At 30.9% G+C, this 26719-nt stretch overlaps 2 protein-coding genes and 1 non-coding gene across 3 annotated transcripts; 2 read left to right on the forward strand and 1 right to left on the reverse strand.

Moving 5' to 3' along the window:
- Positions 1–369: 369 nt before the first annotated feature.
- Positions 370–450, forward strand: LOC114915006 (small nucleolar RNA Z199). Its single transcript, XR_003802848.1, has one exon. It is a non-coding gene; the product is annotated as a small nucleolar RNA Z199 (small nucleolar RNA).
- Positions 451–10663: 10213 nt separating this feature from the next.
- Positions 10664–18990, forward strand: LOC109818924 (peptidyl-prolyl cis-trans isomerase CYP21-4). Its single transcript, XM_083066744.1, has 7 exons — positions 10664–13340; positions 13866–13886; positions 14193–14243; positions 14405–14490; positions 17262–17387; positions 17515–17665; positions 18164–18990. The coding sequence occupies exons 1-7, from the start codon at positions 13167–13169 to the stop codon at positions 18248–18250; spliced, it is 696 nt and encodes a 231-aa protein (XP_082922870.1). The 5' UTR covers positions 10664–13166; the 3' UTR covers positions 18251–18990.
- A 5370-nt stretch (positions 18991–24360) lies between these two features.
- On the reverse strand, positions 24361–26122 carry EMB1674 (EMBRYO DEFECTIVE protein). The gene is made up of 4 exons (XM_020384479.3): positions 25980–26122; positions 25824–25894; positions 25603–25747; positions 24361–25088 (listed from the first exon to the last, which is right to left on the reverse strand). Exons 1-4 carry the CDS (start codon positions 26031–26033, stop codon positions 24543–24545), a joined length of 816 nt encoding a protein of 271 aa, XP_020240068.1. The 5' UTR covers positions 26034–26122; the 3' UTR covers positions 24361–24542.
- Positions 26123–26719: the final 597 nt, after the last annotated feature.

Raw genomic sequence — 26719 nt, forward strand, 5'->3', positions numbered from 1 at the left:
CGCTTCCATTCTATTGTGAAAAAAGTTGCAATGATATGGTTCTTGAATTTCTGATGATAAGTTTCTTGTATATATGATTCTTTATTTAAGTCTCTGATCGATGATAAATTTCTCTACCTCTTTTCTGTGGTTCTTCAATTTATATTTTGCTTTCTTTCTCTGTTTTTTTTTATGGTTTTGAAAAATACCTTTAGTTCTCTCTCTCTCTCTTTATTTTTATTTTTTATAATTAGAGATTTTTGTGATGGTTCTGCATTTCTATTAGGTTCTTTCTCTATTATTTCAATATCAATTTTTGTTTTGTTTCACATTTTTGTTTCTCTTTTTCTTAAACCTTATTTTCTTATTTATCATTTTTCTTTCTATATCTATCATCTGACGAGAAAACAACTGTAACATTATGATTGAATTTTTTCCATGATTCCTTGTATTTGAGTATATATGATGATAAATTTCTCTCAACTTCACTTCTTTTTATGGTTCTTGATTTTATATGTTGCTTTCTTTATCACCTTTTTTTTAGGTCTTATGGTAAAATACCTTGTCTTTTCCATTTCTTTTAATTTAGAGAGTTCCTTTAAATATTCGATGGGGGAAAACACATTATGAGTTTAACATTCTTTATTTCTACTTCTTTGATATCTATTTAGGTTCATAAATGTGAACATGGATTTAGTAAATGAGAGGTTCGCATTCTTTTCGAAATCTCAATCTGTTTTCCTTTAGATATTTTTCGATGATAATTTGACATTGAAAATTTTTAATTATCTTTTTTACGATTCTGCATGACGATTTATGAATCAAATTACCAAGTCAGAATTTATAATTTATTTCGAATTTATTTAATAATAATTTATAATTAATTAAATTAAATTTCTTTTTCTTGCAGAAGTTATAGAATTTATTTATAATTCTCTTTTAAGAATAATATATAATTTATTTAATTAAATTTCAATTTCTTGCAGAATTTACCTAATATATTTAGAATTCTCATATTGACAATAGTTTATAATTATTTAATTAAATTTGTTTTTCATGCAGAATTCATTCATAATTTATTTGGAATTATTTCTGGAGAATAATTTATAATTAATTTAATGAAATTTTTGTTTCTTACAGAATTCATATAATAATTTATTTATACTTTTATTCTTGAGAATAAATTATAATTTATTTAATTAAATTATTTTTTCTTGCAAATTTATAACTTATTTATAATTCTCTTCTTAAGAATAATTTATAATTAATTTAATTAAATTTTGTCTCTGACATAATTTACATAATTCATTTAGAATTCTCTTATTCAAAATAATTTACAATTTATTTCATTAAATTTCTGTTTCTCGCAAAATTTATTATTTATTTAAAATTCTATTTTCAAAAATAATTTATAATTAATTAAATTAAATTTCTGTTTCTAACAAACCAAATTTTATATAATTTATTTAGAACTCTCTTCTCGATAATAGTTTATAATTTATTTAATTAAATTTCTGTTTCTTGCAGAATTTATAATTTATTTAGAATTCTACAATAATTTATAATCTATTTAATAAAATTTTTGTTTCTTAAAAATTTATAATTTATTTTGAATTCTCTTTTTTTTTATAACTTATAATTTATTTAATTAAATTTTTTTTTATTTTCTTTATTTATTGCAATGTTTTTATAATTAATAATTTTTAATGTCCAAAATATATATTTATAATTTACTAATTAGTCATTTTAAGTTTATATTTATATTTACAAGTTTCTTGCTTTTATAGTTAATTTTAGAAATAATATTTAATCATGGGTATAGTATAGTTTATTTTCGATAAGTAGTTACAACTCTTTTCCATTAGGTTAACCATGATAGAGGTAAATATTTGTGATATTTTATTACGATTCTATGTCTAAGAGTGAAATTGTAAGTACCTCGATGATTAGCACAACTATTAAACCACTTGAGTTAATGACTTTTGGTAGAGTATATTTTTTTTAATGTATATAATTAGTTCATCATACATATTTAGAAGGGGTGAAATTGTTTAGAGGTTTACTTGAGAACGAGAAATAAAATATTGTAATTATATTTTTATAGTGAATACTTTTTACTGGAGTAGGTCCTGTAATTTTTTTCTTACTCATATCAAGAAAATTTTTCATATAAAATTTATGGTGTGTTCTATTTCTTTTCTTTATACTTATTTATTTGCTTTTGCATGATATTTATTTTTTTATTACAATTGTGTAATTTTGATTTATTATTGCTTAACAATTTATTAAGGCAAAAATGGGTTTGTTAAGTGTCGTTGTTCTTAAAACATGCTAAATTTTAAAATCTACTATAGTTATATGCCAAAACAACTTTCTAAATGTAAAATAGCAATTGAGCTATATGCAGATTAATACATTTTTATTTTAAATTTTTTAATATTGATACTAAGCTCAATTTTTACTAACTAAAAATAAATAAATTTAGCTTTACATAATATTGTTATTAAACCTTTGCAATGAAAGGAGAGAAAAAGAGTTAATAAAAGTAACAAAATTACTGATACTGTATATTGTAATGACTCAACGGGTTACTACATTTATAACTCAACATCTAAGTAATAGAAATAAATAATTAATTTAACTACACTAAGGTTGTCATTCATCAGTACTTGCATATACGTGCAACAAAAATATATGTATAGGGTATAAAAACCATAAAAATACTCCTGTCAATATAACTTGAAAACATAAAGCTTCTTAAGGGTTATAACAAATACATGTATATATATACATTATACGTCTAGTATAATATTAAAAACATAATCCTAATGTCGGTCAAGCATATACTCTAAATAAGCTACATCAGAGTAGATTCTAATAAAACAGCGTCATCTCTAACATGACACTCAGGCAGCTAGCCCTTTAGCCTAATCCTTTCTTACTCCCATAATAATATGATCATTGTAGTCCAACAATAAGGAAAATGTAAGGGTAATCTTGCAATCAAAAAATCAACATATACAGTATAGAAGTTATAAACAAATTATACAAACAACTTAATCAACACCACACTGAAGTGAATGTTAGCATACAAGAAGGAAGGTTGAATTGTTATGCTTTTTAAAAATACTTCTTTATAAAAATATGTTACTCAAAAGGTATATCTTTTGAGTACTAAAGCTAGGTATATCTTTTGAAGATAATTTCAAAGGGTATGTGACACCCTTCCACCCCAAAGGATTTAATAAATAAAATATAACAAAGTTTTGGGAAAATAAAATGTTTATAATAACTCCCCTCATAAAACTTGTAAAAGGATTCACATCTGTTAGTCAAATAGCCTCGTATAACTTAAGAGGAGGGGGGGGTGAATTAAGTTTTCCAAACTTTTCTCTTATAAAACTTTTCTGAATTACTTTCTTACAAATTCAATATCTTAGATAAATTTATATGTAAATAATGAATGATAATGCAAACTACTCAATCACAATTAATAACAAGTAATTAAAAAGTGTAGGAAAAGAAGAATTGCAAACTCAATTTATACTGGTTCGGCCAATTCCTACCTACATCCATTCCTCAAGTCTCCCACTTGAGATTTCCATTATTCTTGTAACTCTTACAAGATTTCAATCCTCCAACTTGGAACTCCCTTTCCTTGTGTTGAGATTCAAAAACCAACAAGGAAAAAAACCCTTTCTCCTTTATAGATCAAATGATCAATTGAGTATAATGTAGTAACTCTCTTTGAGGAGTAGATTTTATACTTTGATGATCTTAAAGAACTCTTTAGAGATTTTTGCAAATGACTTTGGCCAAGGAGTTTTTTTTAATAGATTTACATTTGAGTTCGTAACCTTCTTCTGAAAAATTATAGGTATTTATAGACAATTATTTCTTGGGTTGTGTCTTTTCATGAAGAGTTGTAACTCTTTATAATTTTTCAGAAAAGATACTCTGGTAATCGATTACAACGGTTTATAAGTTCAAAATGTTTGAAATGTTGTATCATTTAAATTCAAATTTTAAAGTTTCATCTTCTGGTAATAGATTACAAGGTCTGGTAATCGATTACCAGAACACATTTTGTATTCAGAATATGAACTTTGAAGTTTCCTTGTTCTGATAATGGATTACAGGGTCTGGTAATGGATTACCATAACATATTTTTTCATTGTTTCAAAAACTTTTATGTAGAAAACTTCATATCAATAATTTCTTTCACAAATCTCTTTTAAGAAATTATTTGAATTGTTCTTTAAAGCTTTTGTTAAGTTTTTCAAAAACATTTTTACTTACTTTCAAAAGATTTAAAACTTGTTTAAATTTAAAGAGATTAATTTGAGGTTTTTGAAAACTTATTCTCAAGGCCAATCATACTTGAAATTCTAAAAGATTCTTTTATATTCTTAGCTAAGTTGACAAGACTTATCTATGTAACACTTGAGATCTTGTTCTTGCATCAACTTGCTTTAGCTCAACCTTGATTTTTCTTCAATGCTTTATAATCACTTTGGCATCATCAAAACATTTGTGCATATTTTCTTCCACAACATCCATAACCATTGTTTAAACCATAGAAAAATTATTAAACATTGATTAATCAAAACTAAGAACAACCTCTTAAATCAAATAAGTTATGACAATAAAACAAACTTAAGAAGAAATCCAACTTAAAGTTATCAATCATTTATCCTAAAACTCAGCCTTGATGTCAGACTATCATAGCAATATCTTTCTTTATTGTTTTCCTTCTTTAAACCTATCATCTTATACATGCTCTATTCCTACAATTGACATTCAACCTAAACACTAACTTACAAACACAGGAAGTAAGAATAGATGACATCCATCAAAACATATACAAAGCATAAGGATAGTCACACACACAATTCATACAACAATTACATCATATACATACTTTTTCATCAATTCCTCTTATACAATATTAATAACAAGTTAACATATTACATTGCATTTATCACCATTATTCCATCAATAACAAATACATCATATTCATCAATTAAGACTCATGACATGTATACCTGATGGCAACTCCAAGTGAAAATGATTAATGTTCTTCACTCCTTGACTTGCATGGCCACTTGATCACTTCTTTGAGGAAGACTAGACAAAAATCCAGCCAAGTAAAAATGAATTGAAGCGGATGAAGATGGAGAAGGAAGCACCCATGCAAAGTGAGCAAAGGATTGCTCACAAAATTGGCTTGATCCTAGAGTGAGTCTAAGAACAATTCGGCCAAGAGTGACTTTGAAGGGAGAGAGTAGCTGAATAATTTTCAGAAATCTCATATAATGATCAAAAGTGAATACACAAGGAAGGAAATAGGTATATATAGGCCACAGACCAAAAATAAGAGGCGCCAACTCCAAAGGCTCAAGTTGGCTCTAAATTTGAATTCAAATTCAAATTTGAATTCAAATTTGGACGTCCACAATTGTCCACCCATGTGCAGCCACCCTTCTAGAATTCCTAATTACATTTAAGTGTAATTTAGGGTTCATTTGAGTGATCACATGTGTAGCCACCCTTGGCACAAAACATGTGACTCAAATGCAACTCTAATTACTCTTAAATGTAATTATAATTCTATGATTCATGCCTATTACTTATTCCCTTTAAATTCATATTCTAATGACCTAAATACAATGGCCAACCAAATACAATCAAAAAGAAAAAATTACAAGAATTAAAATGAGCCCCATATTAGATACCGAAAGCCCAAAGGCTCATGAAACCCAAAACTAGGCCTATTAAGCCTAAGGCCCAAAACTCCTATACTAAAGGTCCATAATACAAGACCAACAAATATGAAATACTATACTAATCAATATGCAATAAAGGTGGTGTTACATGTAAAGCCCAAGTGAATAGTACCCTGGGCCCGCCAAACCCATTGGACCCACTAAGCTCTGAAGCAGTCAAATCTTCTAGTAATCTTCTGGTTATAGCTCTAGTGGTTAGACCCTTGGTCCATGCTCTTCCATCAATACCCCTAACTCTACATGCATATGGTACCAATCCCTTCATCATCAAGTGTACAAAATAGCCTAAGAGTAATGGAATGAGATCACCCAATCGAATAGTGTATGGACTACTTTGCAGCAATGATCCCCTTCAAACTACCTCACCAAAGGATGTCTATCAATGTCTAGTCAAAGTGTTATAGTTGACTATGGTAGTCTTCCACTCCTGTTAGAGGTTTCTCCACCATAACATCCCCTAGGGCACAAGTATATGACCTATGATATCCCACCCGCATAAACTCACACTATCCCGCAAAACAAAGTATGGTATGCATGGACTCAAACAATCAACTCAACCACACAAATACATTCTCAACTCTTCAAGTGCCAGTCTGCAACTCTAAACTTATTCATCATATCTCATCATTAATATTTTCACAATATGCATCATCACAACATTCATCACAACGACTCAATGATATCTTAACATAACTCTTCATACATCAACTCAACCATATCTCATCACAGTATGTTTCATTACAACTCAACATTACATCACATCATCATTCATTTCATGCATCATATAACACTATACATCATCATCATAACATCATCACACAACATAATTATACATAATCTTATGAATTCAACATCCATGCTTCATATCGCATGTAGGCATAAAGTCTCAAGATTAAACACTCAAGGAATAAAACAACTCACAAACCCTATCTTTTCATCTTAACCTTCTACGACGTTGTGTGGTATATATGAGCTATCTAGAAATGTATCTATGTTAGCGAGTTGATCTTATTTTTATTAGAAAGTTAAAATAATTAATTGATTAAGATAAGTGAATTATGTGTGTAGTGTAGAAAAATGAGAACATATGAGATGATAAAGTGAACCCATGAGATATGTGATATGTGAAAAAAGTGCAAGTGATTATATGACTAAGTCTACATTTAATTTAGTAGTGTGAAAGTTTGGGTGAATTGCCTAGGAGGGATGTGACTATTGTGATGTGAAATTGTGTATATGTGGATTGTGAATGAGAATTTTATATGACCATGCATAGAGTCTGTATGACACTCATCATATGCATTATGTGTTTGTGATGGGCATGGTGTGAAATACACTTCTGAGGAAGGTCCCCCTTGTGTAAAAGTTTGGGGATCCATGACCTTGGGGATAATTATATTTGAGAGCCCCAATTCCACAACGTTGTGCGCATGGGGTGAAACTTGACCAACATAACTATCTCGACATGCAACTGGTGTATTTTTTCCTAGTGTAGAGTGTTGTGATGGCTTGACCTAGTATGATCTCCTAGGCTACTTAGCCTTCAGGCATGGATAAAGTGATTTTACTAAGACCACACACATATAGTTTGTGAGAGTCTTGTTCTTGCATGAATATAGCATACTTATAGTGTTTATAAAATTGATGTATACTGAGATGTGATGCATGATAATTCTATAGAATGTGACTTGATGAATATTTCCTTGATTACTATAATTTTTGGATGGAATAATTACTAATAAATCATATATATGTTCAACAATTAATTTATTGTATATGTGTGGCTACCTAACCATACCAGTAGCTAGAGTGAGATGTTTCTCATTCTCTTTTTCTTTTGTTGTTTTGTTTTGTTGTGTATGTGCAGGTGAATTTAATTATGGAAAAGTTTAAGTTTTATGCTAAAAATGCTCTAATGGGATGGACATTAGCTAAGGACTATTTTCCATTGTTATTGCATTAGTTTAGAAGACATTTCCGCATTAGTTGATATTTTTTGTAATTGCTTTTAGTTTTAGTTTTGTTATTTTGGAGATTTGGATGTTATACTTTTATCCTTAGTTTTTTTTTAATTAATGAAGTTTTTTTCAGACTATTTTTTTATATTATTAAATTTATGCATGAGGGGTAGAGAGTGTTACACAACAACACCTATATATGCAACAAATATATGTATAGGGTGTAAAAAACATAAATCAATTCTTTGCTAATAAATTTGAAAAACATAAATCCCCTTGTGAGGTTACATATAATCCATGTACATATATACAATATACATCAAATATACATTATTATATAAAAAATAACCTTATCACCAATCAAGCATCTCTATACAACATTACTGCATCAGAACAATATACTAAAAACATGTTATCTCCAGCTTGACCATTCACCAATAAGTCAAGCCATCCAAGCTAACTTGCCATTCTCTTATACCCTATATGATCATTGTAATCCAACAAAAAGGAAAATAAAGTGTAAGCTTGTGAAAGAATCAACATAATAACAATGTTAGGAAAATAACAACTTCATCAATTAAATTAAACTTAAAACAATAGGTTAGTTTCTAACTTAAAACATAACCTCAACTTACAACATTAATCACAACTTTCAACATCAAATACAACATACAACATGAACAACATTCTCAATATAAATAACTTTATTCACTACTTAAACAACTAATACACCGTCATGCAAAAATCAACTTTGGAGATCTCCTACAACTAAGGTGGACAGTTTAAATGGCTCGATCCTACCGAATCACTATGTTTGACCTATCTTATCCATGTCAAGTGGATACAACTTCAGACCACTCAAGAACCTATTTAACAAATTAAATTAATTTCCTAGGTTTCACTACTTAAACTAGGGAAGTCTAGTACTATTGTCAAGGTAAAACAGCTTGGGTGTAAGTCTACCACAACCTTAGCATGCATAACTAAGCCTTCTATGAAATCCACTTATTGACTACCCTCAAAATGCTACACATATTTATAATAATCAGTTAAGGATTTTATCCTTTAACTTCGTACCGTACTCAATTTGATCACTTCTAACATGTATGGCTTGACCTTTCCCTTATATGATTCTATATAACCTAGATGAGACAACTTATAAAGAACTTCCCATTTAGGAGACAACTTACTCACTAAAGGGTTTTCAACTTTGGTTTCTCTAAGCATCACAACTTATATCACACACAAATGGATATTTTAATTTTTGAAACAACTTTACTACCCTCTAGTTTTTATGTATCTCAACTTAAACATGCATCTCATCACTGCATGTCTATACAACTTAACATCTTTAATCAACTTGCAACTTATAACTTAGTCAACTTTCATTGATAGGCTACTTATAGCTTAAGCAACTTAAACATCATTATAGATTAATGCATAATAAACTAGAATCATACAGCATCATATATCGTGTAAGTCATCAACATACTTCACATATTCTCAACACTTAGTTAAATAAACAAGTTTTCATTCAGCATACCACGCTCAACACCATTCTCCCGATGCTTGGTGTCATTGAAGTATAGAGCCTCTGTATCACCCGCTCCTACACCAATCCACCTGCCCGACGTGGATGAGGCAAAAAGTCCCTGTGTTAATCATGCCTTGCATAGCTAAACCTATGTCTGACCTCATTCAGGCATAGAACCTCTACTTGAACCACGCCTAATGTAACAAAACTTGCGCCCAATGTCATCCAAGAAAAAAGTTATTAACTTGATCATGCCTAGTGCCACCAATCCTATGACTAGCATCACCAAGTCAAAGAACTTCTTGAACAATTATGCTCAACACTACAAATCTTGCCCCTAGCATAGTCAAGGCAAGAGAGCCCCTGACTTGAGCCACACTCGGTGCAATGAAGGCACACCCGCCAAGATGAAGATTTTTGCACATAGCAAAATCTTTAATTTGGCTCAAAACCTACAAGAAACTCAGAACATCCAACATGCAATCCTATTTTCAACCAATAGACAACATATACAACTCATTTATATCGAGACATGTAACATACAATCACTACAAATTAAAAATCATCAATTTCCTTTTCAAAAGAAACCTTTAAGAACAACATTTAAACCTATATTCTCATCTCATGAATTCTAACCAATTTTAATGACAAAAATGAGGAATCCATATGTAAATCAATAGTTCACATTCACTATATTCAATCAACAAATTTCCTTTACCTAAAATCACTCGGAAATGAAGAGAAGGGAAAGAAAAATTGAAAGTCTTCAAGGTCGTCATACGATTCTCTCCACCTAAGATTCTCAACCTCTAAGTCTAGAATCTCCAATCTCTCAACTCTAATCAACTACAGGAAGGATCTAGAAGGTCCTTGCACAGAATTAGAAGAAGTAAAAGATTCCATGACTTTAGAGCCTATCTCTCTAACTTCTCTCTAATTTTCCTTGAGATATGAACCTATGAAGTTCATGTCTTAAGAAAAACTTTAAATATTCTTCCTTAAACTTGGTCAACTTGGCCCTAACTAAATAAATTTTTATTTGATCCTATAAAATATTTTTCTTTAATTTTCATCCTTCTAAAATTTAAAGTTGTTATTTGTCCTTAATGGTTATTAATGTATATGAATAACAATTATTTTAAGGATTTAAACAAATTTTTAGAAGTGTACGTCAAACACTAACATAATATTACTAACAATCGTAAGTAACACCTAGGATATTCACTTAATTTTTTTAATAAACAAAAAAATGGTTAAAAATGATCGTATAAAAAATAGGGATTAAAAATAATAGTTTCAATTGTTAGAGGGATGAAAAAGAGAGAATTATTTTAACAAGAACTAGAATTTAAACTAGCTAATTTTGTAGTGACTAAAAATATTTTTAAGCCTTTTTAATTTTTTTTGGGTGACAAATGTAAATAAAGAAAATAAAGAAAGATCAAACTAAAAGAATCCTAAACAAAACAATTTAACTCTACTAGTGAGGATCAGGAGTTCTTAACACACCCACAACTAATAATAATTGAAGAGCGGCCTTTGGTTCTTCAATGATCACTAAGGGAGTGTTTGACATCCGGTCCCCTCTTTACCAACCAAACAAAATTGAATTTGTAATTATTTCATTTTTTTAAAATGAAATAACATCCTATAAGAGCTTAAATAATCATGCATCCAAACATCGTAAAATTGTATAAGTGTTTGTTAACATGTATATCTAAATATAACAACTTATTAAATTTTAAGTAATCATAACATAAGTTCTTATTACATAAGAGCTTATTAAATAAGATCTTAAATAAGTTGTTTGTCCAAACGAACCTCTAATCTTCATTTCTTGAATCTTCGATTTGCTAGTTTTCATTAGGATGCCTTTAGTCTTACTGATCTAGGAGGAGAATTGAGCCTTCGGTCTAACTTGCCTGAGAAAAAAAAGGAATGTACATACAAAAGTCACTTCAATGTTTAAATAAGTTATCCATCTCAATTAGAATAATGTAATAAATGTTGTAATAGATTGGATCTAAAAGTGTCTTTTTACCTTAAAATACCATTATTTATACTATATCATTATTGAGTCTAGACCTAGATGGCAAACTCAACTATCATCTAATTACCTCCCACTAACGTAAACAATTTTACCATATTTTTGGAATATATGCATGGAGATAGTCCTCGAGAGAAATCTGATAAGTCCTCGACTTAATCCTACCAATATAAGGCTAGTCTGCAGGAAGCCAGAAGGCATCATGTGGAAAAATGGTATCCTCCTACAAGTTCTAGTCTAAGATGCAACGTTGATAAGACCAAACGTGATTCGGTATGGGCATGTTTGTTCACGATGAGCATGGAAGTCTCTCGTCATTGCTTGTAGTCATTGGAATTTGGAAACACTATCTTCCTCAAGTGCGTGAAGGGGGAGACACTAGCGCTGCATGAAGCTCTCATTTGGCTGGTGGAGCAAGAAATCGATACCATCGCTGTTGAAGTTGATTGTAAGAGAGTAGTTACTAGTATAGAAGCAAAATCCGAGATCTTACAAAGTTTGGTAGTGTTATATCCTAGTGTAAGGAACTATTAAATACTAGGCCAAACTTTAATGTATGTTTTGTTAAAGCATCTGCAATGGGAGTTGCTCTGTGCCACATCACTGCCACATCACAAGCAATTTTGCTAAAATTTAAACAACCCATAAAGTGGGCCAGAACTGATGTGACAGTAATGTGACACAGGAATTACTTATAAGCAATTTCCATCGCAGATGTTCTTAGGAGCCAAGGAAATCTAGTCGCTCATTATTTAGATAGTGTCTAATTCTTATGCTAGTCTCCATTATTTTGATCATTTATTATTGATGAATAGTTTTTCAAGGAAATGAAATGAGTATGTTACTATATTAAAAAAAATTAAATCATAATAAATTATATTAAACCATATAATTCAATATGAGAATCTAATCCGTAAATTAACAAGGTTTCTGACTGATTAAAAAAAATGGGTAAAGACGATCACACATCATCATCATTTGAAAACTAACAGTGCGAGGTGAGTGCTTAGAAAAAAGAAACAGAAAGTTAAAACGACACGGCAAAACAAAACGGTAGCTTTGTGTTTTCAATTTGATATAGAAGAGCGCATTTATCTTTCAAACTTGGTTCCTGTCTCTTCATTGAAAATAAGCACACCTTCTCATTGATGTGCTTCTCTCATCCTTCAATTCCCCCTCCTTACAAATCCAACGCACTCTTCGTTTCATTCTCTCTCCTGTGTTTTCTCGCTACTTCAATTTCCTGCTACTTCATTCAGGTCGTTCTATATTTGCATTTTCACGTTTTCTGTTTCTTTTTTTCAAACTATAGAAGTAATAGGAGAAGGGTTATGGCTTATGGCTTATGCCACATTTTAGTTTGAGACCAAAATCTTAGTTGTTGCAACTGTCTATGCATTAGTTTGAGAGGAAGTTTCTTTTGGGTCGGAGGAATTCCTCTTACCTAGGAATTCTCGAGCCTTTTAATTTTAATCATGTTCGAAGTTTCAAAATTCAAACTTTAAGTCATGGGATTTGGTGATCGAGTAAATAGTTTTGGTTTATGCACCCGTAATATATAGGATTTCATTTTTATACTGTTATTCTATCAAAACTTGTCATGCATTGTAAATTTGTGGATTTTTACAAAATTTATCTCAAAACTTAAAGGTCATACCTAATTGGTTGACGGTATGATTTTCTTTTACACTGATAATACATATAAATTAAACTCTCGAATGTTTATAAGTTAAGAATAAGAATTGGGTGATTTTGATATTGAATAAATTGATTGGTTTCTTTGCTATTGTATTAATTTTCTTTTGGCTGATTGGTTAAGTCTTGATTTTGATTTGTTGACTGGAAATTGATGATTAGGCTAAATGGGGAGGATCAAGCCTCAAGCTCTGCTACAGCAAAGCAAGAGGAAGAAGGGGCCTTCACACATAAGTGCCAGCACTGCTATATTCTATATATTGATTTTTGTCGTACTTGTGTATTTCCTGTTTGCTACATACAGACATTGGTCCAAAAGGTTGGTAAAAGATATTTTGTTATGATAGGAAGGTAGATTTGTAGCGTGACAAATTAAGCAATAATTTTTTTGGTTTCCTGAGCAAAGCAAACTAAAAGAAATAAATAATTAGTACTTGTTCAGCACAATTGGGAAGATTTTTGGGTTGCTATTACATCTGGGTTTATTTTATTATTGGCCATTTGGTATCGGCTCTCTTGATTGAATTCTCCACATATTGTGTAATATGTAGTGAATTATTTGAACCTTATGCTGATGGAACTTGAGTTTATTACTTTATGTTGTGTCTTGAGCAGAAGGAAATATTAGTTTGCCTAGCACTACCAAAGCTTTTCCATTTTTCTATTGCATTTGTTGAATGATTTAAACTCTTCAATTAATGAATTTAAATGGGACAATCATCTGTAATATGATTTCTGAGAAGGTGATTATAGTAAGCAATGAGATTAACTGTTAACTGTATGTGTCCCATTTTCTCACATAAATTGGGCTTCAAAAGAGCATCTTCTGCTATCTAATAATTCATTATATTACCTGCTGCATTCAGGACAACACTTCAACCCGAAAGGTACATATCAGTCTATGAGGTACGGACTTAATATACGTTGTAAAGGGTTTTCATATTTCATTATCCATTTTACATTTACTTGTAATCTGGTATCTTGCCATGTGTTTCTTTTATTTTATAATTCAAACATGTATTTTATGAGTGTGTTTTTATTTTTCCATTGAGATAAGGTTTCGGGAAAGTCAAGTCATTCTTCTCCTCATTAGTGAATAGAATTACTATTACTATTACTATTTCTATTATTATTACTATTATTATTATTAGATCCTTGAGTAATCTAATGATTTATAAATACTTCTTCTGCAGGATGAAAATACAATTGTGGAATCCAAAAAATCTGATCTACCTGAATATGCTGTAAGTTTTTGGTTCACCATGCTGTCGTAATTTCTTTACTTTGCTCATTTTATAATCATGTTAGATTTTTTTTCAACGTTGTTCTCGATGCTTGTTAATTGAAATTATTATATGAAATTTTAACTTACAAAATGGCTTCTCATTTCTTCCTTATCCTATAGGTTGTAATTACCTCCAAAGGTTCTATTATAGTAGAACTTTATAAGGAAAGTGCTCCTGAGGTTGTTGATGAATTCATAGATTTATGGTGAGTGCTTGGTTTGCTTGTCACAAACTCTTTTTTCTGTCATTCATTCATTCATTTATTTATTTTTTTGTGATTTGAGTTGGGAAACATTAAAGGAAAAAGGATGAAGAATATGATGCTTTTTGGTAATTAGAGTATTCCAAATATAGTTAAGCCTATAAGACTAAATTGGAGGAGGTGAATGTTAGGAGTCCCACATTAAGTAGAATATGAAGCTCAATGTGGTGTACGTAAACCTTGAGACTCTCCCACCTAATGGACTAGTCTTTTGGGTTAGGCCTTCCTTATGTGCTTAAGTCCTAACAATTGGTGTTTTCATTGAGAGTTGGACTACGGAAGGGTTACCTATAGGTTGGATTAAGATGCAAACTGAATACTGATAGGTGAGTGAAGCCATCAAAGAGAAAAAGGTTACCATCTAGTCAATGTTGATGGAGTGAAAGCTACTGTGGACGTCGACCCTTAAAAAGAGCGACAATGTTAGTAGTCCTACATTGAATAGAATATGAAGCTCAATATGGTACTTAAGCCTTAAGGCTTTCCCACCTAATGGACTAGTCTTTTGGGTTGGGCTCTTCTCATGTGCTTAAGTCCTAATAGTAAATGGTTTCTTAGTTAGATCATAGATGTTTATAGATTTTAGTTTCAAGGACTGGGATGCATCTTGTCTTCTAGGGCATCTAATAGATGCTACATGCTAGTGTGTTGGAGTGGCTTCAAAAGTTGCTTGATGAGATTTTCTTGGTCTTGTTCTTGCTTGAAATGAAAAGAAGAGGACAATGGTGGTTCATTTTAGTCTACAGTTTCACTAGACCTAATTTGCACTTCAGTTTTGTCTTATGTTTGAATTTTGTGGTTCTTGTCAGTGTGTTGAGGATTAATTTCAATGTTGAGATTCCTTAATGAAAAACTGGAAGGTGGTATCTCAGGATAAATTCTAAATGCAATTAGTTTTGGAGACCATATTTTGAGATTGTCCTATAAGGAACCTACTGATACCCCAATGCCTATCCCATTATACTTTGTCAGCTACTGAAAAGCATACTGTTGTCCCTTGATTAGACAGATATTTAGTCACTAAAACTTCAAGGAAATGTTTGTGCATGGGACCTTTCCACTCTTTTTTAATATGAATATCCCATTCTTTGGTCTCTAACACCTCTATTCCTCTTTGAGAACATGTTATTAGTCATCCCTCCTCTTAATTAATTAAGGAAGTGTGGCAAGGTTCTAGAATGGTGCAGTGGAAGGGTCCAGGCTTTATGACAAAATTGCAGTTATATAAGGGAAGGTTAAACTTAAAGGTCAGGAATCAAAATATTTTTTGAAATTTTGAGACCAGAGGTAGAACAGGTGAGATTAATTCTTTAGTTAAACAAGAATCTGGCAGGCCTCTTTCTTTGATAGAAAGGGATAAGGTCAAGGTTTAGGATTGATTATAAAGAGGTACTACTCAAAGTGGAAACCAATTAGAGGCAGACTATGAAGCACCAACACATCTACAAAGCATTGTATCGGTGTATTTGACACAATACTTGTCAAACACGTCTTGACACACATTTGACACTTCTCCACTATGTCACAATTAAAAATTATTATTTTATTAGTTCAGACATCTCTTCGGCACAACCTTATTAAAACCTTTCCAACACGACTTGGACACGAGACAAGAGGGGGGAATCAACCCCTCCAACCTGACTTGGAAACGAGACAAAGAGTGAATCGACCCCTTCTCTTAGTTAAAGATTTATCTAATACTCCTACTAATATAAAAAAGCTAACTTATTTATAATTATTGCAAGGCTCATAACATTTTTTTTAAATGTTGTGAGGCTCATTTTTATTAGAATTAATCGTTGTTTTAACTTTTAAGAGATTTGGTTCATCTTCTAAGGATCATTATCATATAAAAGTATAAAACATATATATATGTAGTGTCCCGATGTCCTACTTTTTAGACATTAGTCGTGTTCAATATCCGTGTCAGAGTCGGTGCTTTATAGGAGACAAAATTGTAGGTTCATTTGGTTAGATGAAGGAAAAACCATATAAAGTTTCTTGTGGTTTGTACTCATGACCTCTTTTGGGATAAGAATATGGCTATAAAGGGCCTTTGAACAGCAGGAAGTCCAGAGAGCTATCTGGAGTATTGATGCGGAAAAGAGTAATGTTACATGTACAACAACTTATACAATACTACTTTTGTGTATATCTCTCTCCATCATTAATAGTATCTCTCTATAGTAAATGAAGTGATGGAAAGAAATAGATACAAAAGTAATGTTGTAAAAGTTGTTGTACATATAACATTACTGTGGAAAAAGCTCTAGGACCCAATGGTTTTACTGTTGCTTTTTTCTAGAGGGGCAAATATGAATTCCTCTTTCATCACTTGAGTGCATAAGAAGGAATGATATATTTTTCAAGGTGAAGTTTATTATTAAGGTCCTTTTTACAGGGCTAGTGATGTTCTGTCAAATATTTGTCCACTAACAGTGTATGCAAGTAGACTTTCTTATCAGTGAATATGTGGGAAGTACTGCAGAACCATGCAACAGGGTTGAAAACTGAGTTTGATGCTATAACCCCAAGCCTGAAATAACATGTTCTCTATTGGCTAAAGAGAGTGCAGCCCTATGGGTGTATATTACTCTAACTTTTATTGGCTTCAGTTTCTGTTAGTAGTCATTTAAAAGTGCTTTGCTGTATAATACATTCCTATGAATATAACCTTCTCATGCTTCCAAACTAAAGTACCATTTTCTTTTCAGTCAAAAAGGGCACTTCAAGGGGATGCTTTTTCACCAAGTAATTAAGCACTATGTCATTCAGGCAGGTCATAACAGAGGACCTGGAGCTACTGAAGATTGGAACTTGTTAGGAAAGAAATATGCAAGGTTTTCTTGTTCTATTGTTTTTTGCAATTTGATGTTTATGATAATATCCTTAGATCATAGAGTATCTGCATGTAAGTTGCAGAATTTTTTCTAATTACTAAATATTTTGATGATTATCATTAACTAGTATGAGACATGAAGCATTCATGCTTGGAACTTCGAAGGGAAAATACTTTAACAAAGGATTTGATCTTTTCATCACGACTGCACCAATACCAGATCTAAATGAAAAGCTTATTGTCTTTGGCCGAGTCATCAAGGGAGAGGATGTTGTTCAGGTGACTGAATTTTCTTTATTCCTGTTATTGTATGTTGAGTTTTTGCTTTTCCTTCTCTATTGTTACTTATGATGTCCTTTTCAACTCCTATTAGTGAAGGTATTTTCCACATTTTTTTCACATAGCGCTTATCATTTTTAATAATTTATAAACATGATATATATGGTTAATTTTTCTGTTTAATACTGTTATTAGTTGATTCATCACTTTGCATGCATTTATTTGAAACTGAAATAATATAAGAAACAATGATTATAGAAGTTAGACACCATACTAATAATTTTGAAATCTGTATGGATAAATCAGTTTATGACAGTAACATAACATCTGGATTGGAATGAAAACATGGCAAGTCATGTGAATATAATTTAATTTGTATATGATTTTTGTTATTGTTTCTGAAAAGGTATAGTTTTTAATGCTCGCAAAGTCTGTCCTAAATCAACACTGGGTTTAATGATTAAAGTTAATATTAATAGTTTCACAATCCTATGGCAGGAAATTGAAGAAGTGGATACAGATGAACATTACCAACCAAAAATTTCTATTGGGATACTTGATGTGGTTCTTAGACAGATGGTGTGAAGGCTCTCTGCCTGAATCAATAGTGTAAATATTTCTCATACTCTGCTATTAGCCTGTTTGGTAAAATCCTTTATACACAGATGACGAACCTCAAGGATTTCACCTTAGGTTTGTCAATCAAACGTTTGAGCTTTGAAACAGTTTTTAGCTACATGTTTCAGTTGCTCAAGCAATGATTATGAAATCTCTTCTTTTTTCCCCTTTTTTGTCATATTGTTTAGTCTTCTTTTGATGTGGCAGGATGTATGTAGGAAGGTGTGTTGCCACTTTCTGGATTGGTGATATAACCTCTTATATTTTATTTTGGCATTACACTTCATTTGTAACCTCAAAGAGGGCATATTCAGATCACAAAAAAGAAGCCTTTTTTGGCCTACCTATGCAGTTCATGTACAGTGTTTCAATTTGTGACCATTTTAGGGATGAGCCAGAAATAGAGCCAGAAATATTGGCTTTGGAATCTAATTTGTAATGATACTCGATTCATAATTTCATTTTGTTATATTATAGGCAAATGCTGCAGGTAGCATTAGAAAGCTCGGTAATTTTATGATATAAAGTGAAAAACCAAGATCACTTAGCCAACTTTTAGTAGTCATCTTTCTCAATCGGAGATTCTAAGGGGTGAAAGATAGAGTATTTATTTCTAAAGTTCTCTTCTCATTATCCGGTAACAGAAAATACACATTTTTACTATTTTTAATAGGACAAAGGGTGAAAATAAAATTAATATATCAAAATTGTAAAGTATTTTATAAAAATAACTATATATTATTACATAACGTGTGTGGAGGAATTTGTTTACTCTAAGAATAAGTCTACTTAAATTTACTTCATTCAATAACTCATATTATATATCAAATGTCAACGATCTAACCATTGAATTCAAAGTTCTTAAAGCACGGATCAAATATGTAAATTTTTTAAAAATTTTGAAAATTATTTGATATTTCGTTTCATTAACTCAAACTCTTTAATGCATAAATCAAATTTGCAAATGATTTTCAAATTTTTTTTAAAATTTACAGATTTGATCTGTGCTTTAAGAACTTTGAATTTAATGATTGGATCATTGATATTTGATGTAAAATATGAATTATTAAACGGAATTAAAGTAAACGAATCCTTCCTTATATATATATATAAGGGTTCAAACCATATCGGTATAGCTTTTATTAATTATTATACCATTGAATAACTTTCAATTAAATGTAATTTCTTCAAAATTTACCGTTTGATTGATACTTTTTTACTCTTAAATTATATATACAAAATTTTATGTTAATCCAAGTTGATTTTGATACCTTATTCTTATAGAGTATAGTGGAGCAGACATATAATTGAAAAATCTGACATAGCAAATATACGTGACTGAACGCTTTCTCTCATCTGAAAAAAATTATAATGTAATTTTTTTTTATTATTCAGGTAAATTTTTTATAAATATTTTTAAGAGGAAAAATGAAATAGTTTTTTTTTATGAATTAAAAGTAGTTCATTATAAGTTAATTTGTAGAAGTTCTTTTATATTAATTTCTTCAAAATCTTATTTTTAATTTATGCATAAGCTAATTTTAACTTTAAAAAATTACTTTTATTTTAATTTTAAAAAATTATATTTCTAGAGAAGTATAAACCCTAGTAAAGTTATGGTGAGTAATGTGTCATCTTAACTCACCTCCAAAAGGTTGATATTCTTAATTTTTCACTTAAATATATCTTTGTTGACATTAAACTTTATCATTTTTTAATTTTCTTGAATTCGTTTCTTTGAGAGTTATACATTTTTTAATTGCTTGATAAAAATACACTCTTGGCATTCTTGTCAAATCATCGATAAACAAAATAAAACATATACTAGTTTTGACTAAGAGAAAGAGAACTCACCAAACCACACATGTCAATGTAAATAAGTTTCGATTTTACTTTTTCCTATGTGACAATTCCTGATGAAAAGGATTTTTTGTACATTTTTTCCAATTAACAAACATACATAAATCATCAATAATATTCATCATAGACATGTCCCTTGCCATATCATGAGCTTGCAAAAATTTTAATGCACCCACATTAAAGTGACCATATCTTTTATGACATAAAACAAAATCATTTTGTTTGAAAACAAGAGCGAATTCATTCACTTGATTCAAATTTATTGGAAAGCTATTATCACACATTTCAACCTTAATAACTTCATAATCATTTGAATCCAATATGGTTTTTAAATGAAAAAATATTTTGTCTTCATTAATTGAGCAACACTTAGCGAATTCTGATCCAAATCAATAATAAATAAAACATCATGAATAAATTTAGGGTCATTGCTAGTGTGAACAAAAATTGTACGTCTCTGTTTAACTTGTACAATATTTCCAAGCTTAACTTTGGTTTGGATAGCCCTATCCAAAGAAGTAAAGAGACTTGACTCCCTCATCATGTGGTTTGTGCACCCATTACCAACATACCATAAATCCTTTGAACCCTAACTACTTGTTTGACTAGCCATAAACAAGTGTTCTTCACCTTGAAGTTGCTCATTAGTGAAGTTAACTTGATGTGCATGTTATGGTACCCCTCTCTATGTCTCCACTTTTTACAATTGTTACATTGGGTTTAAGGCTCACACTTATATCAACAATCTTTTGACAAGTTGTTTGTTCTTTTTCATGAAGTATAGGAGGAAAATTGTTGTTTGCTACAGATTCACTACTCTCATCCATCTTACTTTTTCCTTTTTTTTTTCACCACATGCTTTATAATTGTTTTTTTTAATTTTTTTACCAAGTTGTTCCTCCTTATGTCTTGCTTGAAATGTACCATTAATTACATCATTCATTTTCATGGAGAATTTTTGCTCATGAACTTGTAATTTACTAACCATTTCGGAAATGGTTAGTTTTTGAAGATCACATGACTCTTTAATGACAACTTTGGTTTCAAATTTTACAGGTAAATTAATTGACATTTTTTCGACTACCTTGTGGTCTTGGACAACCTCACCATACAACCTCTTTTGGTTCACCAAGTGAGACAACTTTAAAGTGTACTTCTTGACTAATTCATTTTCAACATTTCAAACTCTCTTTTAAGAGTCAATAGCTTGATAGACCTCACTCTTTCATCACTTGCATACCTTTCGTTCAACTCATTCCATATTTATTTTGTTGTTTCCAGATGCATAATGATTGTAAAAACATCATTTGTCAAAGTTGGATGTCGACATGAAACAACTTTCTCCTTCAAATTTTTCTCTTTATGTTGTTTCATTTGAGTTATGGTAGGATTACTCCTCAATGTTGGAACTTGCTTATCTTGATCTATATACTCCCATGAGGTAAAAGACTTCAAACATAATCTTATTTTGACAATACATATGTGATAATTTTCCCTAGAAAATTGAGGAACCAACAAATAGACTATTGTTCCCTAGAGTCATTTTATCACTTGCAAATGTTTAATTTCTCCTCTCAATTTTTTTTCTAACTCATGATCGACCTATAAGGACAATGCTCTAGATACCACTGTTAGAACATACAATGCATAGCGAAATCATAAAACTTAGAAGAGGAAAGTGAGAGAATAGAGTAATCATGTATTTGTTGAATAATCATAATGTCTTGCATATTTTTCATTTATATATAAGACAAATACATGAAAAATGACAATCATACATTATATTTATATATGTTGTCAAAAAAACATGTGCATCCATCATCATTAGACGTGTAAATTACCTAAAAGCAAGTACATTGTAGGACATTACCTATTCAAATAAACAAACATAATTATAATAGAATATTACCCACTAATAGGAAAAATTTTACTAGTTTAACAATTGTAAGAAATTTACTAGGGACGTATCAACTTGCAAGGGAAGACTGTTCAGTAATTTCTGGTGAAGCCCGGGAGAAGACCAAAACACCAAAGGTTGTCACACTGTTCCATGACGATTTGGTATAAATGTTTTGGCAAAATCAATGGCAAAAGTTATATAGCAATGAATTATGAACATTTTTTATTTTTTGCAGTTTTTTTTATGGATTTGGCTGGTCTGTCTCCGACTGTTTAGAAACCTGTGGCAGCTTGGGAAGAAATTGTAAAATGGAAAATGGAGATCCCAATCCATTTGTAATTGGTATGATAATTATATTTAAAATAAATAAATAAAAATAAATAAATTAAAAAAAAAAAAACTACCATCATTTGGACACAAGACAACTTTATTGACAGTTGAGTACAATAAATTGAGGTTTTGACTTTTAAAAACATATTTATTTAATAAAAATTATTAGGATTAAACTTTTTAAAAAAATACTTATTTACTTAAAAAGGTAGAATTTAGATTTATAAAAAAAAGTGATAAGCTATTTTATTTTTCTATATGATATAATAAAAATAATATATATATATATATATCATTTTTAACCATATAATTAGATAAATAAATTTGTAATACATAATTAAATTATCAATATTTTTTATATTTTCACTACACTTAAACGTTTTACACCATGTTCGTACAAAATCAAAAATAAAAATTTTAGCAATTACTCTTCATCTACTCTTTTTATTCATCTTCATAATTAATGATTTATAATATTTCAAATGAGATATAAGAAATATTTAAAAAGTTTTCTTTTTAATAAGATTATCTTCCTTTATCATAGTCTATGTATGAGTGTACATTAGTATACATGAAGCATAAATTATCCTTTTTACATTAGATTTTTATTTATTTTAAACTCAAAATTTTAATAATAACACAATAATTTTTTTTTTATTATGGAAATTAAAGAAAAATACTCTCAAATATATTTAAAAATAGATTTGTTGATTTATTTAAAATTAAGTTTATCGATCTATTTAATATCATTAATATAAAATAAATTTTTAAATAAATTAATAAATTAAAATTTTAAAAAAATCAAGTCAAACCTATAAAAAAATTGGATAATTATGGATCAGTTTTAAGTTTTAATTTTATAGAACAAGTTCTACCAATATATTCAAATTCCAACTTAACTTTGACATATTGATATCCTTATTCCTTACTTCCAATTCAACCTTGATCTTCTGTGTCCCAATTGATTCTGATGTGTACTCCAGGGGGTGATCTCTGGGGTCTGCGAAAGGCGGGAACTTTAAACCAGTGCAATGAGTGTTGTTACTATTAGTGGTTGCTGTCTTCAAAAACGTTGCTTGTGGATGAGAGTGATTTCCAAACATGAGATTGGATATTAGAAGCTGGAGTGGAGCAGCTGTGGGAGCCATGGAAGAACAGAATGAATATTGAACTGTAAACAGACCATATCACAATGTTTCATTTGTGGTCTACCTTCTCTCTTCCACTTTCACCTTAAAAAACTTAACACTTTGCTTGCAACCATGCTCCAATCCAATGCAGGCTTTAGCATCCTCTCCCTCCAACCATCCAGCGGTCCATACAAATCAATCAACCGAAATATTTAAAATCTATTGTCACAATAAACTTAAGCCTTTGGATTATCTATGGCTTTCCAAATCAAAACCATTCCCATGGTGTTCAGGGTCGCGGCCAAAAGAAAAAAATTAAGCGAAAATATTTTCTAGACACCTAAAAAGTACCCCAATGACACCCATAAAAAAAATATTTCTCTTTCACCGGTGGCTTACATGGTAAAAATGAAGGAGAAAGATAACTAGAAATGAAAAGAAAAACATACAGTACTGAATAGGGAATGTTCTTTGTTTTGAAGCAAATCTAGTGGGAGAGGGAGGGAAAGTACAAAAACATTTCCAATCCAACCAGCATATACCTCTGATATCAATGAATACTTCCATGTTTAATGACTGCTACATATTCTAATCCAACCGGCATAAATCTGCTAAATATGAAGAAAACAAGCATCAAGCAAATGTTCAACTAATAGTGTACAATGGACCACTATCTCCTCCAGATAATAGGCCACAAAAGCAAAAGCTTTTGTTCAGCAACCACTGTAAAAAGTAAAATCAACTATCCTACAAAACAGAACACTTGAGAAATGAGAGCAATAAAAATATGATAACAAATGAGAAGTCTCCCCTGCCATAACAGTAATGATAAGCTCTAGCAAAATTGAAAAACAATCTGGCACCACAAACCCTAAACCTTAAATTTAATACTGAGCTATAAAATTTAAAACATCAGTAAATGTGTTATCAATCGCAAATACCTTTACATTAAGAATACATATTTCTTATTTCAACCAAAAAATAGAAAACCTCCTTTCACAAGTATCACTATCCACCACTACTTTAGTGTGACAGATCATTATCTATAAATATTTGGCATTGGAGATCTTCTAACGGGAGAAATACCACTTGCTACTGTAGCTTTCTCATCTTGCTCGGACATTGTGCGATATTTTTTGGAAATGCTTCTCGTCACCATCCTACTACAGGAGTTCTCCTTGCGCTCACCCGAGAACCGGCCTCTTTTCATTTTCTTTGTACCAGAAGGGCCTATACATGTGTTAGAATCATACATACCCATCAAGGATTGGCCATTTTTTGAATGTTCAGCCTGGCTTTCAACAGCAATGTGTGATATTCCTTTTTCACCATTGCACATGTCAACCTGCAGCTGGAACACTGCTGTATTGTGGTTATCAGTTGATTCAGATTGATTGGAATCATTTCCAAAAGAAATAGAATTGTGTCTCTCGGTGAAATCATCATCACGAGTAGAAAATGGCAAAGCATCACCATCCCTCTTCTTTGAACAAGCACTTGAGTCACCAAATGCATAAACCTCATCCATATGAACTGAATACTTTTTCCAATCGTGTGGGAATCCAACCAAGAAGTGTTGACATACCTGAATTTCAATTTTATATCTATATCAAGAAAGTAACCTAAATACATTTTTTTTACCTATCAGAATTACAATGATGACACCAAGTTTCCTATGCATGATCTATACAGGATAGATCTAATATTCTTATACATGAAGATAATTAATTCCATAGTAGCGGAAGAACTCTATTATAGAATTCTTACTACATTTTTCTTAGGGCCCTCTTATCTCTTTCTTGTTCGAGCTCGGCTTGTGGAAGAACTGACCGAGAAGAAAATATCATCAACCAATGGGTTTATTATGGGACAAACTTAAGACTCTATGCATACTATCCCAACCCTAGTCACTTAAGATCCTGTACATACTATCCCAACCCTCACTACTAGGCCGATCCTCGTGGTTTCTAACCTAAATACATTGGATATTTAGTTAAGATATTGCAAATCCTTGTGATTGGGCATGTAAGCATTGCAGATTTTGATGAAATGATTGTTGAGTGAAAGACATAAAAATGATTATATATTAAAAAGAGTACCTCGGCAGGGACACCGTTTTGCGATGAACGGGAGGTGTTGATGCAACCGCGGAAAATAAGAGTGATGCCATCCTGGGTGTGGAGGACATTGGCCTCTTCTCTCTCAGCAATCAGTGTAGACAAAAACAAACTTTCTCTATCTCTCCTGCGAATGCCATGCGCACCAATTGTAATTGAACGATTGCAATCACTCCTCCAAATTAAATTGAAAAAGAACTTACTTCACGGAAGCAACCCCGCCCACGGCTAAACCCTTGCGCTGCTTCACAAGCCACCATTCTTGTAAGAAAATCTACAAGAGAAGAATTTATTCAGTGAGAGTGAAGAAGGAGAAGAAGAAGAAGAAGAAAGGAGAGAATAGGAATTAGCATTGATACGAGAGATTTAGGGGCCACGGGGATGGTGTTACTGTTGCCATTGCCGCCCGCCATTCTCACCCAAACGGAATCAGAAATCAATACCAAGGGACTGTACTGTGCGTTTTTCCCCACTTTTCATTTTTCCTTTTGTTGTTAAAAATTAGGTTAAATACCTCTTTTCACCCTAATAACAATTTTTTGTTTCAATTTAGTCTCACTTTAATTTTAGGTCTCAATTTGGTCCCCAATAATTTAAATCATTGCAATTTGGGATTTTCGTCTAAATGATTTAAACGGAGTTAACTGGTGGCCACGTGGATGTCACGTAAGTGGATCCCAAAATACTTGAAGACACCTTGAACTAGAACGGCCCGTTCCAGGTACAAAATTACACACCATTAGTGTAACCAGAACGGGTCGTTCTGGTTCCAAAATTTCGTGCAAAAAAAATCACTGTACAAAGCATTTCAAACACTAGATTTGGTAATATTGTTAATGGGGATTGATAACTTCAATTGCTAAACATTTGGGTTATACAGCGTATCATTAAGGATGATGCAGTGTATCACTAAGGACAATGGTAACAAGTTTTATTTCATTGTTAGTCAAACTAGAGTGAAATAATTTCTTTGAACTTTTTTAGTATATGTTATGTTCTAAATTTTTGTTTTCAATTTCTGAACCATGTTTCTGTCTTTGAATTCATGATATATTATAAATTTTTATTTTCAAATTTTGAATCACATTGCGACATTTTA

This window comes from Cajanus cajan, chromosome 11 (genome assembly GCF_000230855.2).
Source record: "Cajanus cajan strain Asha chromosome 11, NIPB_CcT2T_4, whole genome shotgun sequence".
Classification (NCBI taxonomy): domain Eukaryota; kingdom Viridiplantae; phylum Streptophyta; class Magnoliopsida; order Fabales; family Fabaceae; genus Cajanus; species Cajanus cajan.

Bases quoted from the DNA above. Each gene is read 5' to 3' on its own strand.
- LOC109818924 (XM_083066744.1), top strand. From the start codon at position 13,167: ATGGGGAGGATCAAGCCTCAAGCTCTGCTACAGCAAAGCAAGAGGAAG. The intron at 14,244-14,404 runs GTAAGTTTTTGG...CTTATCCTATAG, and splicing joins CTGATCTACCTGAATATGCT to GTTGTAATTACCTCCAAAGG. The intron at 14,491-17,261 runs GTGAGTGCTTGG...TTTTCTTTTCAG, and splicing joins GATGAATTCATAGATTTATG to TCAAAAAGGGCACTTCAAGG.
- EMB1674 (XM_020384479.3), bottom strand. From the start codon at position 26,033: ATGGCGGGCGGCAATGGCAACAGTAACACCATCCCCGTGGCCCCTAAA. The intron at 25,748-25,823 runs GTAAGTTCTTTT...TGGCATTCGCAG, and splicing joins GGCGGGGTTGCTTCCGTGAA to GAGAGATAGAGAAAGTTTGT. The intron at 25,089-25,602 runs GTACTCTTTTTA...ATTGAAATTCAG, and splicing joins AAAACGGTGTCCCTGCCGAG to GTATGTCAACACTTCTTGGT.